The 17,004-nt window shown below is 54.2% G+C and overlaps 1 protein-coding gene across 6 annotated transcripts; it reads right to left on the bottom strand.

Moving 5' to 3' along the window:
- Positions 1-794: 794 nt before the first annotated feature.
- LOC143377259 (uncharacterized) lies at positions 795-16,823 on the bottom strand. 6 transcript variants are annotated; one of them, XM_076828317.1, is made up of 8 exons: positions 16,630-16,823; positions 10,258-10,620; positions 9,718-9,801; positions 4,981-6,367; positions 3,005-3,100; positions 2,583-2,935; positions 2,178-2,503; positions 795-2,071 (listed from the first exon to the last, which is right to left on the bottom strand). In XM_076828317.1, the coding sequence occupies exons 2-8, from the start codon at positions 10,542-10,544 to the stop codon at positions 1,755-1,757; spliced, it is 2,850 nt and encodes a 949-aa protein (XP_076684432.1). In that variant the 5' UTR covers positions 10,545-10,620; positions 16,630-16,823; the 3' UTR covers positions 795-1,754. The 6 variants fall into 6 exon arrangements, with proteins under 6 accessions (XP_076684432.1, XP_076684437.1, XP_076684434.1 ...); XM_076828322.1 differs by having other exon boundaries at positions 5,530-6,367; positions 16,630-16,822; XM_076828319.1 differs by lacking the exon at positions 16,630-16,823 and adding an exon at positions 16,229-16,623 and having other exon boundaries at positions 10,258-10,617.
- Between the last annotated feature and the right edge of the window lie 181 nt (positions 16,824-17,004).

Here is a 17,004-nt window from a genome sequence, read left to right as displayed (position 1 = left end):
GATTCTATTCTTTTCAGCGGCATGCGTGGCAGCTAGACGAACCAGCGCAGCGTCGCCATCTGTCGAGCAAACCTTCTAAGTGTTTGCGCACGGAAAATCCACCGACCGTTGGTTGCAAGATGGAGGCGACCGTTATCGCGTCTGCGCAGTTATTTCCTTTTAACCGCCATTGTGTAGCTGTGTAAGTATGTACGTACGTACGGGATAGAGTTCTCTTCGAGCCTGAATTCTGTAGTTTGTTGAGAATTTATGGCTTTGCTGGATTCTAATAATAATGGCAATTATGCGGGACGGATTAATTGTGTCCAGCGTAGGTCTAGCTCTAGTTGTCGGTGTATTTCTCCTGGAATTAGTGATCAGTGCCGTACGTTTAATTACGAACACATCGGGGGGACTTTATTGGTTATTCCGCTTTAACGTGCTTTTACGCTTCAGCGGGAACCGAGGCGTCTCAGAGTGGTAAGAAACTTTCTGCAACGTAGTAACTTTATTAATACCAATAGATTTGTCGAGTGTTTTCGTTTTTGGAGATGTTTATTCAATTGAACATACTGCTTAAAACCAATTCGTAATTTCGGGGAAACGACGCATTCGAACGATAGTTTTGCCGGGCACGATGTCGCGTTTGAAGCGGATTGGTACGATAAAGAATTTTCTGCAGTTTTTTTGCCGGTATCTTTGGTCTATGGTCTTTTTAATGGCTGGCTGATACGGTTAATTGATTGATCGTGGCAGCGGGGATAGAAGAGTACGCGACGTGAAATTTTCGTCGAGTCTACGGCAAAGAAAGACAATTTCATTCATTAGTTTTTTCTCACCTTAATCTTTGTTACTTTTATTGGTATGTAATACGTATAATAATATATTTATATATTTATATATATATATATATATTATATTCGTCAATATCGAATATATTAATATTCATCAGTTTTCTCTCTTTCCATAAATTAAATAAATAACTCTTGACTGTGATATATTATTAAACAAAATATTTTACAAAAGTAAATAGCTGTAGATTGCCAGGTGTTCAGTGAAGAGTGAGGATAGACGTTGTTACTATTATCGTTCTATTCAAAAGTAACTAGACATCCGAAGCGCTTTATTCCGTATACGTGATCTTTGGCGAAGTCATGGTTTAAACTCTTCGTTTTTCTTCAAATACCAAAGTGTACATGTCTTTTCGCGTCTGGCGAGTCCCGTCCCTGAAACGAACGGTTAACCGAGTACATCTCGTTAGAAAAAAAAAAGAGGAGAAAAGAAGAAGAAAAACTGAACATAGACGAAGAAGAAGAGAAGAAATAAGAAACAAATTCAAATCGACAGAGAAGTTGGCGCGATGATCAAAGGATCCTCGTCGACGGTCTCACGGCTCGAGTTTCAGAAATGTTCTCCCTTGGAAATGCACGAAAGCATCCGGTCGCTGAACAGACGCCGAAGCAGAGGTGCGGCTCTACCCGGCCGCGGATCTTTCTACCCGAAGAAAACCGAAGAAAAAGGAATCGGCTCGAGGGCTCGCATGATTATCGCCAATGTCACACAATACACACACACGCACACGCACGTCCCGCGTTTCTGCTCGACGAGAACGACCCGACCCGACCCGGCTCCCGCGCGGGCCCCTGTCGTTCCAGTGTTTAGTCGCTTTTCAATACCGCACGATAAAGTAGTATTTTCATTTCTCCATTATACTATGCTGGACTGAGGTATCGAGAGGCAAGATGGTCGTTCGAACTCTAGGCATGGGCGTAAGGTTACAAGTGGGAGCTGTGAGGCTGCTGCTCGTAAAACAGTACGTAGGCCTCGCTGGAAACGACCGACCGCGCCGGGACCACGGACACCCGGCTGTCATTGTACTCGTGCCACTCCCCCGAGTACGGGTGCTTGCAGTACGCTGTGTAGTGGCCGGAGTACGTGGTGCCCGAGTGGTTCGCCACGCCGTACAAATTGTATGTACAGCCCGGTACTCTGGGGGCGGCAAAGGCACTGAGATCCAAACCCGTCAATGGGAAGTCCACCATCACGCTTAGCTTGCCGCGGAATCGTTCCATGGGGGAGAAACGTTTCAAGTCTGTAACACGACACGTTAAGGAAGCCTACCGTACATATCTGGCATGTAAATACACGCCCAGGCCTACAAACGAAAAGAGAAGCAGCGAGGCGTTTGAAAAGGATACGAATAACGAGGATCTTCGGGAACTTTTGTATGCTGAAGCTTTTGGTACACTTCCGCCTCATCTGGCACTTGGAGCAGGTCGGCTTCTCGTCACCGTCCAGCACCTCCTCCCGAGTGAAGTGCTCCAGGCACTGGCTCAACTTCACCGTCCCGCTTCTGGCTGGTATCGGCAGACTCAGGTCCCAGACCGGGTCCAGGGTCACCGACACGTGGTCGCAGGCGGTGCAGTGCAACGACGAGCGTAACTGACCGACGAACACGTCCACTATCATACTGTCCTCGCTGCGGAGGTAGCGTTTCCAGCTCTCCACGGCCTTCTGGCTGTCCCTGTTTAAACAGAAATTCACGTCAGTACGCAGACCAACTGTGCTCTAGGTCGCGCATAGCTTAAACAACGCTCCCTTACGTGTACATCTCTGGAATATCCGTGTGTATCGGCTGTGGCTTCACCGTCACCCTGTTCACGTCCTCGTGCAGGCCCTCGAGCAAGTATCTGAGGAACTCCTGGGCGTCCTGCTGGCTGTACCCCATGAAGCGCGGCGCGAATCTCTGTATCTGGGACTTGAGCGCCGTCGTGTTCACCACGTGATCACCGCCCACCTCCCACAGCTCGTGGATCACCTGGCTGAACGCCTTGATGAGGGCTCCCTTCATGCTGGACGTGGTGGTGTTTATGTCCGCCAGGTACTGCTCGTTCAACAGATACTCCAGCAACGGTCTCGTGTTGCTCAGGCATTGGATCACGCTGTTCATGAAACACTGCGCAGGAGGAAGAGTTGAAATAAGATCCGCAAAGATCAGAGGAAGATAGTGAACAACGATACTCACTGTATTTCCAATGTTCCGCAACCCGTTTAGTCCGCATCGTTCGTCGCGATGCGCCTGTAGCCTATTGCGCGCCGCTTTGTTTGTCGGGCTCCCTTCCTGGAATAGAAATCCAATGTCAGTCTATTTTCCAGGGTACGCGCGCTGGCTTCTAGGGTTCTACGTGTCTACAGGGTCCGGGGACTGTCGGATACTGTCGCGTTCGTTCGCAAAAGCACGACATGTTACGTTTCTTTAGTGGCCAACTACTTTGCGTGTTACGTGGTGCTCGCTGCAACAGGGACGGACACTTCCAGGTGTTTGTAACATTAATGGGCGGCACAAAAGAAGCTCCACACAGCGCTATCTGGCTCAGACTAGCATCGGTTAGGTTTACGCTTAGGCAGGCTACGTTCAACCTAGGCTCGCTCTCGGCACAGTCAGTCGGGTCGAAAGGACTCTCCTAGCGCTCACATTCAGCAACACAACCGCGGGTTAGCTCTGGGTTAAGGAAAACGCCACGCAGTACGTACGGTTCTGGCTGCGTTCGACCTCAGCGTGTGGATAGTTCCGAGCAGAAAGTACGCCCAGCAGAATAGATTGAGGACGGGGAAGACAGTGTAAATATCTAAGGCATCGAACAGCCGAGAAATAGAAGCGGTGCATAACGCCGACGTCATCGCCGCTAGCGACGCCTGGGAGGGGGACACGCTTCTCCGCCTGTTTACAGGCCACCAAGGCGCACGCTTCGTGCACTCACCTTCGTACGACTGGCCGGAGGCTGCGGAGGAGCGCGCGCGTACGTCGCGGAATCACCAAACTGTACGGTTAGAGCACCGGAAGCGGCGCGACGGTGCTTCTGAGGCGTCAGAGGTGTCGCTACGCCCAGCAGGAACGCGTAAACGAACAGCAGAGTGATCACCACCCACACGAACCACAACCCCCAGCCTATCACTTGGGCGTAAGCCAGTTTACACTGCGTAACTTGGTCACCTAGCGGCTTCAACTACCGTCGAGCCTTCTGCCGCCGATCAGATGGAAGAAGCAACAGGGACCAGCCTCAGCGACCACCGCGCGTCCAGACAAAGGCGAAGGCATCGCAGCCTATCAATTCACTGCGGCAGAAGGAAAGTCTCCGCGGCCGGACAGCTCCCCTTATGCTCCGCGTGGACGTCCCGACCCTACTCTGACCACACTCCGCTAAACTGGCACGCTGGCTGGCTCCTCTCGGCCAATCCTAGCCGGTACGCGCCACGTGAACGATTCGCGATCACTGGGGGGCTAGAAACGGGCTGCGGGCTCGCTAACCACCGCGCTATCGGGAATCGGTGTAAACGTGCGCGCGCGCGCGCACACACAGGCCATTTCGCCACGAGGTACCGTTATGTTATGAGAGATCGGTTGACCGCACTTCTCGGTCCCCCCGGTGAGAGAGCTCTGGTCTATTAATACATGGCAGCAACGGCGACTATCCGTCCAAGTGACTAGTCAGAGAAAACGCTCGAGGGCCTCGACGCGGAACTGTTTCGTAACGGGTGAGCCGAACTCGGTAGAAGCTAACGCAGAGGACCTTTCGACCTGTGTCTATCCCTACCAGCGAAGCCTCCACAGGAGCCACTGAACTTTCCGTGGACCGAGAAAGCGACAGGGCTCCCAAATGCCGCCCAACATGATCGTCCCGTATTCCCTGCCACGAGGATGCTACTTGGAGCGACGCTATTAAGAGCGGGTGACGAAGAAGAAGACACTACGAACGGGTGTTCGCGTGTTTCAGGACAGTCGCCGAAGAGAAGTGGCGCAGGCACTAAAAGAGAGCCTTGACTGAAATCCGATACACCTGAGCCCGTGATGCCGCGTGGCATGTGCACGTCGCTTCTTGGAACACGCGTCCACGTTCCTAGCAGGCCTGATATATGGGGCGCAGGTGCGCATAGCAGGCAGTACTCTATAAGCTAGTCCCCTGACGTGGAATAACTGGCGGGTAATGCTAGGACACTCACGAACTGATCGGCCACCGCGCGGTAGAGGCTCTGGTGCGCCGTGGACGGTGCAGTGGGCGACGAGGATGTGAGATTGCCGGCAGCGTTCGTGCTCCCTGAGAAATGGCCGTCGGACCTCCTCGAGGTGGATGGTGCGGATGGGTCGTCCCCATAGGTACCGGATGGTCGTCCAGCCACGCCGTTCTGCAAGACGGGCGACGTGCCGCCGCCCCCGTACCCTGTCTGATCGATATCGTACGAGCCGGAGCCGTTCCGTTGCTCCTTCTCGCCGTCCTCCAGAATCTCCTGGTCCCCGGCCCGACCACCCTGGAGGAACGCTATCGCCTCGTTGATGCCGCGTATTACCTCGTCGGAGCTGGTGTCCTCTAGCTCCACGTCCTCCTCCGATCGGCTGAGCTCGTCCTGGTCGTTGTTATTGATCAGCAGTTCGGTGTTACTCGGATTAGTGGCTAGGTTAGTGAGCAGATCGAGCTTAACACCAATCAAACTAGCACCGCCAGCACCACCGGGTACGACGGGCGAGAGGAGGTTACGCTTAGCGGGAGAGACCTCGTCGGTTCGATGGGCGGCCCGTTGCTGGTGGTGATGGCGGTTGTTCAGGTTGTCGTCCGAGTCGTCCGAGTCGGCGTCACCGTCAGCGTCAACGTCCGCGTCGTCGTTGTTGTTAATCCCGTAGCCGCATGCGTCCTCGGCGCTGCAGCTGTTCCCATTGCTGTTGTTGTTGTGCTGATCGTCGTCGGTGTTATCGTCGTTCCCGTCGTTCTCGTCGTCGGTGTTGCCGTCGTTCTCGTCGTTCGCGTCGTCCGCGTCGTCATCGTCCTCGTTCTCGTCTAGGTCGCGGGCGGTGCCGCGCTCGTCGATCGTTACCTCGCCAGGGGACGCGGCGCTCTCCGCGCGTACATGCCCGCTGGTGAGCACCGTGCTGCTGGACAGTGGCCTTCGCTTCGACCTCGACCAGAGTGCGCCGCTGACGGCGGCGGAAGACGACAATGAGGACGACGAGGTCGAGGACAGAGAGGACTCGGGCCGATCCCTGGTGCGATCGACTTCGCGCTCGTCGCCCCCAAACAGCTCAGTCAACGAGGAGCCGGTGGAATGGTGCCTCCACTGGTGTCCGCCTCCGCCTGTAGCCTGCCGGATGTTGGGCACGTAACCGGACGGCGAGTACCAGCTGATAATGTCCGCTGCGGTGGTGGTCGATGGCTCGAGCTGTCTGGAGGACGAGGATTCCTGGCCCCTGTCCCTCGAGGACAGCGAGATGCTCGACGAGGACGACGACGCCGACAAGCCGTATCTACCGCCGCTGCTGCTGGTGCCGTTCGCTGTCACATTCGTGCTCCCAGCACCGCTGCTACCCGTCCCGCTGTACGCCGACGACGAGACTGACCTGCAAAGTTCGTCCGATGTGAATATTGCGCGAACGCCGTTTCTCATTCGGCTGGGCCAGCGGCCAAGGGCTGCCCTCCTCCTCTCATTCGCGGCTTACGCAATCGCCGCGGGCATCCACGAAACAACCCGCGTAAACATATCCACGCTCATGCTAACACACACCTAGCAAGCGGCTGAGAGCTGATGCCTGAGACCGCGGGGGACGGGCGCGCGTTTTCTAGCGTTGGTGCGACAGAACAGGCGGATGGGAGCAGCGAGGGTCGCGACGCAGCGGTCTCGTCATTCGGGGTCCACTTATTCGATGCACGGTAAACGATAGTGGGGCGAACTATATATAGGAATCGAAGACTTGAACCAGCGATCGTGGCAACGGAACCGCGACGAAGAGCCGCCTGGCGGAGGTGCCAGCTTGGGGTGGAAGCTCCTTCGGTAACAGGATTTCAGCCGGGTTAAAAGAGCCTCCGGGTCCTGACCCTAGGGTGGACTCGAACGGGGTGAAACTGTTTCAGTTGCGCTAGGACTATCCAGGCCACGCGAGGGAAGAATAAAGAGGAAGAGTCGGGTGGTTAGACGCGAGAGCGATCCTCTGCTGGCGGTCGAGAAGGTGGGAAGGTGTCGCTGGGAGGTTCTGGCGGCGGTCAAGTCGATGTCGCTGGCCTACTTGCCGGCCAGAACCATCCTCCTCTTCGGGGTTTGGAGGTTACTAAATCAGACGCGCGACACCGTTCGCATACGTTGGATTTGGAAACGGCACCAGGATATTTAAATACACCGCGGCGGTGCGAGAGAGGGAGACCGAGTGGGGGTGGATCGGGCGTGATCGTTGCAGCAGCGTCGTGGATCGTCGGGGGTTTCGGGAGAAAGTGATCTCTCTCGCTGTACGGAGGAGGCTCCACCGGGGTCAAGGTCTTCGGCCGCCTGATGCTGCTCACTTTCTTTCGCGAATTGACTGCTTTCGCGGGTCCAGACAGACTCGCGGGAACGAGGGACCGTGAAAGTGGCCCTGGGCCTGGATCGCGACGGTCCTCAGCCATGGGTGGCGAGCGCGCGGTCAAGAATCCAGAGTGTGGGGGAGGAGTTGTTGCTGGGGTACGGATCCATTTACTCCTGACCTCGACCTTCGCTGACGGACCAGATGGTAGTGTGGCAGTACGGTCCAATGCCGCGCTGCGCTTCAGAGTTTCCTCTATAGCAGCAATTTTTGCCTTGCAAGATGGAATGAGCTTAGAAACCAACGAAACCACCACAGAGAAAGGGGGCCGGAACCGGCTAAGGAAGCTGGAAGACACCTTGTGTGGCTCGAAGAAGGGAGGAACATCGTGAGGAATTTTACTATATACAGTGAAGAGGCTTAAAGGGTCACGAATTTATACATATTCGCAAACCAAGGGAACCTCAGACTTCATAGAGTCCCAGCAGCAAGCGGCTCAGGCAGGAGAAAAACGGTCACCCATCTTTCCTAAAAACGCCGCTCGTGATGCTTCAACGCGGAATCTCCTAGCTGCGGCAGGCCGCAGTGGCCGGCAGCGACCCCACTAGTGCAAGGCAGAAACAGATGTATACTTCTCCATTGCACTATTTGAACCCTGACCTGTCGCAGTTGGGAGATCCCGCCTTTAAGGGGGTAGATTACCCTCAAAATTTTCGAAAATTGGTTTCAGGATTTTTGCATATTCGATAGCTATTATTCAAAGATGTCGCTATCTTCAATGACAATTTTTTATCGATAAAAGTGTGTTTGTCACTTGAAAATAAATTTCCAAAAAATGCGATATTTCTTGACCTGACCAAGGTGGCCTATCCCCTGAACTTCGATGGTCGAACGAGAACCTGTGTTTCCATCGCGGCCACCGCCGCTGGGACCTTTGCTGACAGGTTAGAAGCAGCCGAGAAGACAGAAATCGGGGCCTCGTAATTGGATCATCGCGAACGTGATCGTCGAGGAGCGTCGCCGGGGCACAGGTGCGTACCTGTTGCCCGTGACCGGGTATTTATAAACGTTCTAGACAGCAGGGAGCGGCTGGGAGAAGTTGGTTCCCTGGGGAACGTCACGCGAGTGATTAGCGTGAGAGAAGGGGGATCGATGACGAGAGAGAGTGTTCCTGTCCGCGGCACGTGGACCACCCCGGCCCAGCCTGGCTTGGAGCAACACTCAGCGTCTTCCTAAAGGTACGTACAGACTTGGCAGCGACCGCCGGATACGCGTATCCGGTGACAACCATGAAAACCCCCCAAGCAAAGGTCCGCTCAGGTCCCTTCCTTCAAACGGCCCCTAGAAATCGTGTAGCTTAGCTCGAAATTAATGTTGTTCGCCCATGGAACGTCCTCCCATGTGGTGGCGCTAGACTTATAGTGCCTCTACGAGCTATAGTGACTTAGGTGTGAGGTACCCAGCGAGCTCTTAACCGATACCCTGCTGGGTACGGGCCGCTAAACGTGCCCCCACTACTACCTCTTGCAGGACTGTGTTTAGGGAAGACCAGGACAAAACTGGGGTCCTAAAGTCTTCAACATTACTTCAAGACATGCAGTGACTTTAATTTAAAATAAGTTGTTAATATAAAATAATTTATATTACAACTGTTCTAATGCAGTACATGTACCTTACTACAATGGATTTTTATTTAACATGTGCTGACAACGAGACAAATTTTAAATGCCAGTAGCAAAGCTTAATTGATGTATTTTAATACTGATAATCAATTTCTTCAATGTCTTTTTTATTTTATTAAAATCGAAATTATATTACTGAGTCTTTAGGGCCCCGGTTTTGTCCTGGTCATCCCTAAGCACAGTCCTGCAAGAGGTAGTAGGAGGCCACGTTTAGGGGCCCATACCCAGCAGGGTATCGGTTAAGAGCCCGCTGAGAGGCCCCACGCCTAAGTCACTATAGCTCGTAGAGGCACTACACGTTAAGCGCTCGATCGACGTCGCTCTGTCACCGTCAACTTACCCCCAACTCCTTCGGATACAAGTGGCCAACGGTGACTTGCGCCCGAGCGGATCGTTGCCCGGTCTGTATGTACCTTAACGCTTTGCCGAGCGCGTGGCTATAATTAGGGGTCTCAGGAATCGATGGTGGCGGCCGCTATTTTTGGCCTTTCAGGAATTCTGTTCGCGCCGTGACGACAGTGCTGACGACGGATGTCCGCGCTGCTGGTGAACGCGAGACACGCTCGACGGTTGAATTGTTAAGGAAAGAAGGGGGCCAAGCGTTAGAGAAAACACGGGCCGTTATCAGGCGCGGGGGAAGACGCCGCCCGGAGCCAGTGACACTTATCGGGGCGGTCGCGTGCCAACAGAGCGCGACCCCGCGCCTTCCGCCACCCCTCGGCGGGGATTGCTCACCTTGTGGGTGAGCAGCGAGACCGGCTGTACACCGACACGTAGTTCCTGCGGATGCTCGTGCCCGTGGCCGTTGACGAGTAGAAACTGTAGGGCCGATCGAGGATGAGCAATTTAATCGTCTATCGCTATCTGCTCGAGGAGCCTGGGATCGGCAGCGCGCTAACCACCGCTGCTCGCCCGTCTCTGCGAGAGATGCGGCGAGCGAACAGCTGGCGTCCAGAAGCCTCGAATAACAAGCTAGCTGCGCTGGTTCCCGGTGGCTCGACGGGGAACACGATCGAGGCAAAAGCGAGCGCAGGAGCTGAATGGAGGGCGCACAGTCTCCCGCGATCAGTCAATGGAGGTGTATCGACAGTGGCAGGAGCTTTCGCTAAGGCGCCGGGCCTGCATTGGTCGCTTCTCATCCCACTCCTCTAACACCGAGCGGGGCGGGCCCTCGTGCTTCCGCGTGTCCCTAGTGGCCCGAGCGTGACTGCCGATCCCTGGCGTCCAAGTAGAGTCCCGGCACGGGGCGGGATGGGAATGCAACGCAACACTCACCTGCCTGACGGGCAGTAGGGTCGCCTGTACTCGGACGTATAGTTGGAACGATAGCCCGAGCTGCCCGACGACGACGACGACGAGTAGAAGTTGGCCGGCCGGTCGAGGATCGACGAGGAGCCGGCGGACCGGTAGGTGCTCAGCTTGGAGGTGGAGGTGCCGATAGTGGAGCCGCTGGTGCCGCTGCTACCGGTCGAGCACCGCCTGCTGGGAGAGTGCGGCGCCATGGGGCTGGTGCTGTACGACACTGCTACGGCGCCCGCCTGGCCCCCACGGTGATACGACATTGCACCCGGGTCACCAGTCTCTCGATCCTCCGTCTCCCTCTATTTCCGTGCCTTTGCTTTCTTCTCTAGAGGCCTCCTGAATCCCAACAATTTTCGAGACCTTGGTCAGTTATCGCGTCCGCCGAGCGACGCCTATCTCTAAGCGTGGGAGTGCCTGCGGACGTGGAGGTGGACTGAGGAGGGTTCTGGGTGGACCGTGGAGATCGTGGAATTCAATTTCCCAAGCGGATATCAAGCTTTCACGCGAGGACTTCCTCCGCGACGTGGCTCGCAAATAACAGATCGGCAAGGTCGCCGAAGGTAAAGACGATTCCGGAACACTCTGGTGGCTGCAAAACATCCCCCTCCCCCTCCAGAGTTACGTCAGAGCCCTGCAACCCAGATCAAACCCGTCCGTCACCCGACTGTACAGTATTTCCTCGTTAAGGGCTCGGTTTGGTGTACACGATAAGGACTTTTCGTTATCCCCACCACTTCTGTCTCACTCTTGTCTGGCGAAGACGAGAGCGAGATGCAACGAGAGCGAGCGAGGACGGTACGAGACAGACGACGCGTTGATGTTTTGTCTCGCTCCGTCTTTCGGACGCCTGACACTCTGTCCTGTGCGTGCGCGACCATCGCGCATGCTCGCCGCGCACGCAGTGTTCCATCTCGCTCCCCCCCCCCCTTCGGCCAGAAAGAAGCGAGAAACGAACACTCGGAATTAGGGCTCTGTTCACGATATGGGCTCATCGCTGGTCCCGACCAGCGAGCCGTTAACGAGGAAATACTGTACCTCGATGCGCCCAAATCGCTCGGTCCCGAACTTTCACTAACCCGCGTAACCCGCGCCTAACCCACCCGACACACAGTGGTCAGTCCAGTAACAATCTAGCGGGACAAAAGTCGTACTTAAATCATCAGATTCGCCGATCATTACTTTTATGAAATACGTATAAAGTTGCATACCATATCATTGCGATATCTCTGCCTCGGTAGCTTGTGGTATGATCAAGATTCATTCATTATGGATGTTTCATGATTTTGGACTTTTGTCCCGCTAGACCAGCAATGCAGACCACTGTGCGGTCGATGAGTCGGGCCATTGTTGACTTCTAACAGCCCGAGGCTCCCGAACAGTCACCAGTCACGGGCAAGAACGAGTCGGATACGTGTGGTGACGTCACGACTGCTGACCGTTTCGGGTGACTCGGCCGTCTCCGGCGTTCGGGACTCTCGGGCGTTCGGGTGACTCGGGCGTCTCCGGCGTTCGGGTGTCTCGGGCGTCTCCGGCGATCGGGACACTCGGGCGTTCGGGTGACTCGGGCGCTTCGCGTGGACAGAAGTCACCGCTGCCCGACTTGCTCGCCGCAGGCACGGGCGGATCGGGTGAATCGACAGACGGCCGAGTAACGGGCGAGTTGACCCGCGGTATACCCGCCCGTTGCAGACCTCTGGACTCTACGTACGAGTTACACCCGACCAGTAGACGATCCAGACTGATCCAGACTAATCCAGACCATTACCCCGCGAGTGCCTACGTCTATTTCCCAGAACGTCTAATCGGTACTTAGCGATTAAGTAATTCCAGCGTGTTTAATTATTGCAAGTGCTCGGCGTCGTAGGGACACCTGGCCGCTACGCAGGTGCAGTCGCATCGGAAAGTAAGTTGACACTCTTTAAAATCGCATAACTTTTTTAAAATTGGTCCAAACGACTCGAGGTTTTTTTTAGAAGCTAGTGGAATTAGTTTTCTAGGTGACGCCATCCGTCGTTATGAAAAAAATTGCAACTGATCGGAATAGCGATGAAAATAGCGAAGGTCGTTTTTTGCAAATTTTTTTTCTGAGCCGGTAATGAAAATTCAAAAAATCCGTTTGTAGAATGAAGCAAGCTGTATACGTGCTGAAAATTTCATCTAAATCGGTTAACGTTGCTCTGAGCTACGCGCGTTTAAAGATCGCAGAATAAGAGCGAAAATCGCTGATTTCGGGAATTTCGCGATTTTCAATTTTCATTACAGGCTCAGAAAAAAAATTTGAAAAAAAACGACCTTCGCTATTCCGATCAGTTGCAATTTTTTTCATAACGACAGACCACGTCGCCTAGAAAACTAATTCCACTAACTTCTAAAAAAAAAAACCAAGTCGTTTGGACCAATTTTAAAAAAGTTATGCGATTTTAAAGAGTGTCAACTGACTTCCCGATGCGACTGTAGATCGATAGCGGCGCACGGAGCGTTATCCCGCGCTGCTCGGAAGGAGAACAAGAGGAAGCGACGCGCCACCGAAGCTCCAGCTTTAGTCCTGACCTCGCGCTGACCTTGCAGCTCGAGCGCGCTACTTCACCTTGTCCCCCTTTCCCGCGTGAAGCCTAGCCGCGGAGGCTCCTGGCCCCGGAGGGAACCGAACCCTCTCCGCCATGGGTGACTAGCGGGGCCGCATTGCGTTACCGCGATCAACCGGATATCGATTCCCTCCGCCGCGGGGGCGCCGGCCGGATTCCCGCGCTACCGTGCACTCCAGGCTGCGACGCGACGGGATTCCGGGGCGAGCGTGGGCACCAAACGAAGAAATGCCAAAGGTCTGTGGGTCGAGTTAAAAAAAGGAACGGGCTGACCTTGGGAGAGGAAAATGTGCTGGTGGCTAACACGCGTCTTGTGGCTTCAGCTTAGTCTCAAAATCTCAAGGCGGAAGGACTCGCCTAGCACGACAGACTCAGTCGCCCCGGGTGAACAAGGCAGTGACTAAGACTCCGGGTCCGTGCATCGGAAGCGTGTGATGTAACTCAGCAGGTACATGCGAGTCAATCGGCCGAGGTAAACCCGCGACTCGGATGGAAAGATACTACCCACGGTTCCGAATTTAATCAATACATAATGCCTGGCGAACACTTGGCTGTAATCCTCGCGCGATAGGATAAGCTCCGTTGCGCAATTAACGGGGCCACTTGAGAGCGACGAGGCTCGAGTTCGACGATTTAGGAACTGCCGAAGCACGCTCGAAGGCGGCGCTTGGTATTAACGGTGGCGTAAAAATCACGCGCGCACCGCCCGAGGGGGGTATACCCGCGAGCTTGCCAAATACCTGGCGTCAAGAAAGCAGCCGCGTTTCGGTTTTTCCCCCCATAGTCTGGCAGGCGTCCCAGTTTTCACCGGAGTCAGACGCGCAGAACGGACGCGAGGATCGCGGCGTCTTGGATTTCGCGGCAGATGAACTAGCAAATTGTCAATTACATATGCGAAGTATAGTGCCTACCCGAGATATAGTGACTTAGGTGGGAAGTCCCTCAGCGGGGTCTAGCCGCTAAACGGGCCCCCCCCCCCTACTACCTCTCGCAGGACTGTATTTAGAGAAGACCAGGACAAAACCGGGGCCCTAACAGAAAATAAAACAGAAATTGCAGATACGGTTTATCATTATTAAAAGACATCAGTTAAGCTTTGATTAATTATTGTATTGATTCATAAAGTCTCCACTACTGTTCTAATGCAGTACATGTACCTTACTAAAATGTATTTGTATTTAATATGAGACAATTTTTAATAGCCAGTAGCAAAGCTTAATTGATGTCTTTTAATAATTTTAATAATAATAAACCGTATATTCAATTTCTGTTTTATTATCTGTTAGGGCCCCGATTCTGTCCTGGTCTTCTCTAAATACGGTCCTGCAAGAGGTAGAGGGGGGGGGGGCACGTTTAGCGGCCAGTACCCAGCAGGGTGTCGGGTAAGGCCCCGCTGAGGGACTTCACACCTAAGTCACTATAACTCGGATAGGCACTATATCTCCGGCTGTTTACAGCGAGGCAGCGCCGATGCAAATAGATGACTAGTCCTTTGGCAAGCGGTTTTTTTTTCCGATTTCCACGGGGGCAAGAAGCGGAACGCGATAAATAACGAAGAGCGGCCGCTGCGTGTGGTTCGCAACGAATTACGAGCCATCTCTCTTACGCTCCATCTGAGGCGAAGTGAATAACGCGGCTTATGTAATAACGCGAGGAGGATAATTGGAATTACGCAACCGATCCAGCGATAGGTAATCGCCGGCAGGCGGATTCCTTGGGACGACCTTTCCACGATCGACGCATCAGCCGGCGTGAAAGTAGAATGTATGTTTAGATCAGTCCGAGCTACGGATCAAGATCGCTTGCGAGAATGACCCTAGGCCACGAGGTAAGAAACGTTTAATTAATGCGTCGCTCGTGTCGCAGAGATCGATACACGCGCGTGGATCCCCTGAGGCCAGGCAACGTGTTTACGCAAGCAAAGCGAGGTGAAAGGTCTCCCTTTTTTTCATCATCGTTTCATTTGAATTACAGCCACGGAAGCGTCTGCGAATACACTATAGAATAGCTGGCTTATTGTCGCTTTTATTCGAAATGATAATCGAGGGTAGTAGAATCTAGCCAATGGGGAGAGAAGTGCCAGGAAGGGACTTGAATGGATAGAGAAAGGCGTCGCGATCATCGAAACGGCCGCATTTCCTTCCGGACAAACATGGCCGACGTTCGAAGGAGATTGGACGCGCGATAGGAGTGCAGGAGCAAGCACGTGGAATCACGTTGACTGGTGGCCCGGTGTGCCCCGCGTGCAACTGCACCCGTAACGAGATTAACGAGATCGATTCACTCTGTAACGGCTCCCGTGTCACTTTCGAACTCATGTCAGAAGCACGCGCGCGCTCGTGCGCAACGTGATCTGTCGCATTACGTAAGGTAATGACAGCGAACGACGCTGGCTAATTTTAAGGCGGCAATCCATCACTTCCATGGAAACGCGCCGAAAGCCGTAATTCGATCTGGTCACGTGACGCGGCGGAGGACCGGGGACGGGCGAGGAATTTCGTGTTCACTGGCGGCAACTGTGAAAACACGGGGGAACGGAGAGAAAAACCTATAGCGAGAGTCGCGGTTTGTTTGTCAGCTTCGCAGATCCCAGACACGCGCCGCATTCCCGCGAAAAAGCTTCGCGGGTGGGGGGGTTCCTTCCCAATGGCGATCTTAAACGGTTAATGCAGCGCTAGAAACTTTCGGTCACGTGACCTGGCGCGTCTCCCTTGCTCTCCGCCGTGGATCAATTCATTGGCAAGCGAGATGCGCGAGGCATTAGTGAAATTACTTTCCGCGACATCCAAATGCCGAGAAGCTACGACCATAACCTATGCAGCTATCGATTCACTCGAAAGGCGCGTCCGCAACGGGCGGCAATTAAGCGGTCATCTCGCGAAGCACGAGTTTCGTCGCTGCTGAGAAACTGTCAGGCACCCGTTATGAACGATCGAACACGGCTCTGTTATCCTTCGATCCTTCATTTACCCGAGACCTTTAATTGGATTCGCGCCACGCGATCCCCCCTTCCCGAGACGAAAATTGCCACGCGAAAGCGTTTCTCGATTCTTTGAATATTTTTATCGAGCTGCTCCGATTCGTAACCTAACCCCGGTGCTCGCGAGGCCCGGAGGGGAAAGGAGACAGAGGCATCGAGCGTGTGCGGAGGGGGGCGGAAGGGAGGGGAGCGACAGATGGAGAGGTAGGAAGGAAAGAGAAAGAGAGACGCGGTGATTCGGACGGCCTCTGGCATTTCTCGCGTTCCAAAGTTGAAAACCGCTAGGGGGGCGGTGTTTCAGGGAGAATAAGTGATTCACAGGCGCACACAGGTCGCGGGAGTCATTCACAGAAAGAAAATGGATAAATGGCAAGGTTACTCACGTCCCGATGCGTCCGAAAGAAGGCAGAGAGCTTGGTTTCATTCGATATCGTCGCGAATGGGGGTGGGGGAAGTCTACTACAGGTCGATTTATGTCCAAACGTCGGCGTTACGAGGCGGCTCGTACGCGGGGAACCCACGGCGGCTGGTTACGGGAACGGAACAGGGAGGAGAGGCACCCAGCCATCCCTCGGAACTGTCGGTGACGTCACCGCGACCGCTACTCTCGGGTATCTCACATCGGATGCGGCCCCGATGCGAGACGATGGTCGCACAACGCGGCGTACGAGATGCTCGGGAGAGGGCCACGGATCGATTTCCCTCACGTTTACCGTCGATCACCGTTACCCGATAGACTAATCCTTACGCGACGGCCCACCCCGATCCACGCTTATTTACCTTTCTCCTGACACTTCCTCTCTCCCGTGGCCAAACGCGAATCACTTGCAAACACCGCGGGATTATCACCACTGCCCTGACTTCGCCAGCGCAACGTGCGTGCAAACAATATGGCGATCACAAGTTTCCCCGATTTCCGCGTTGACAGTCATCGCTTCCGCGACTACCGCATTCTGCGCTAGCGCACACGAAAATGAAAATGCCGTCCCTAGGGTGGAACGGCGCCGACAGTGTTGCCACCACACCGCGTCGACGCGCCCTCTCCCATCCGCCAATGGCAGCGATGCCGCGAAAACTTTTCCAAATCGAATCCACTCCACAGCTTTACATCTCGATCGCAATTCTCCGCTGTCCGGCGAATTACTTATTACACGT

Source organism: Andrena cerasifolii, chromosome 15, assembly GCF_050908995.1.
Source record: "Andrena cerasifolii isolate SP2316 chromosome 15, iyAndCera1_principal, whole genome shotgun sequence".
Taxonomy (NCBI): Eukaryota; Metazoa; Arthropoda; class Insecta; order Hymenoptera; family Andrenidae; genus Andrena; species Andrena cerasifolii.
This window is presented reverse-complemented; position numbering and strand designations above follow the sequence as displayed.

Excerpts from the sequence above, each read along its gene's own strand:
- LOC143377259 (XM_076828317.1), bottom strand. The coding sequence starts at position 10,544 with ATGTCGTATCACCGTGGGGGCCAGGCGGGCGCCGTAGCAGTGTCGTAC. Across the intron at positions 9,802-10,257 it reads CCCTACTGCCCGTCAGGCAG|TTTCTACTCGTCAACGGCCA; the intron begins GTGAGTGTTGCG and ends TCGGCCCTACAG. Across the intron at positions 2,936-3,004 it reads TGCGGAACATTGGAAATACA|TGTTTCATGAACAGCGTGAT; the intron begins GTGAGTATCGTT and ends CCTCCTGCGCAG.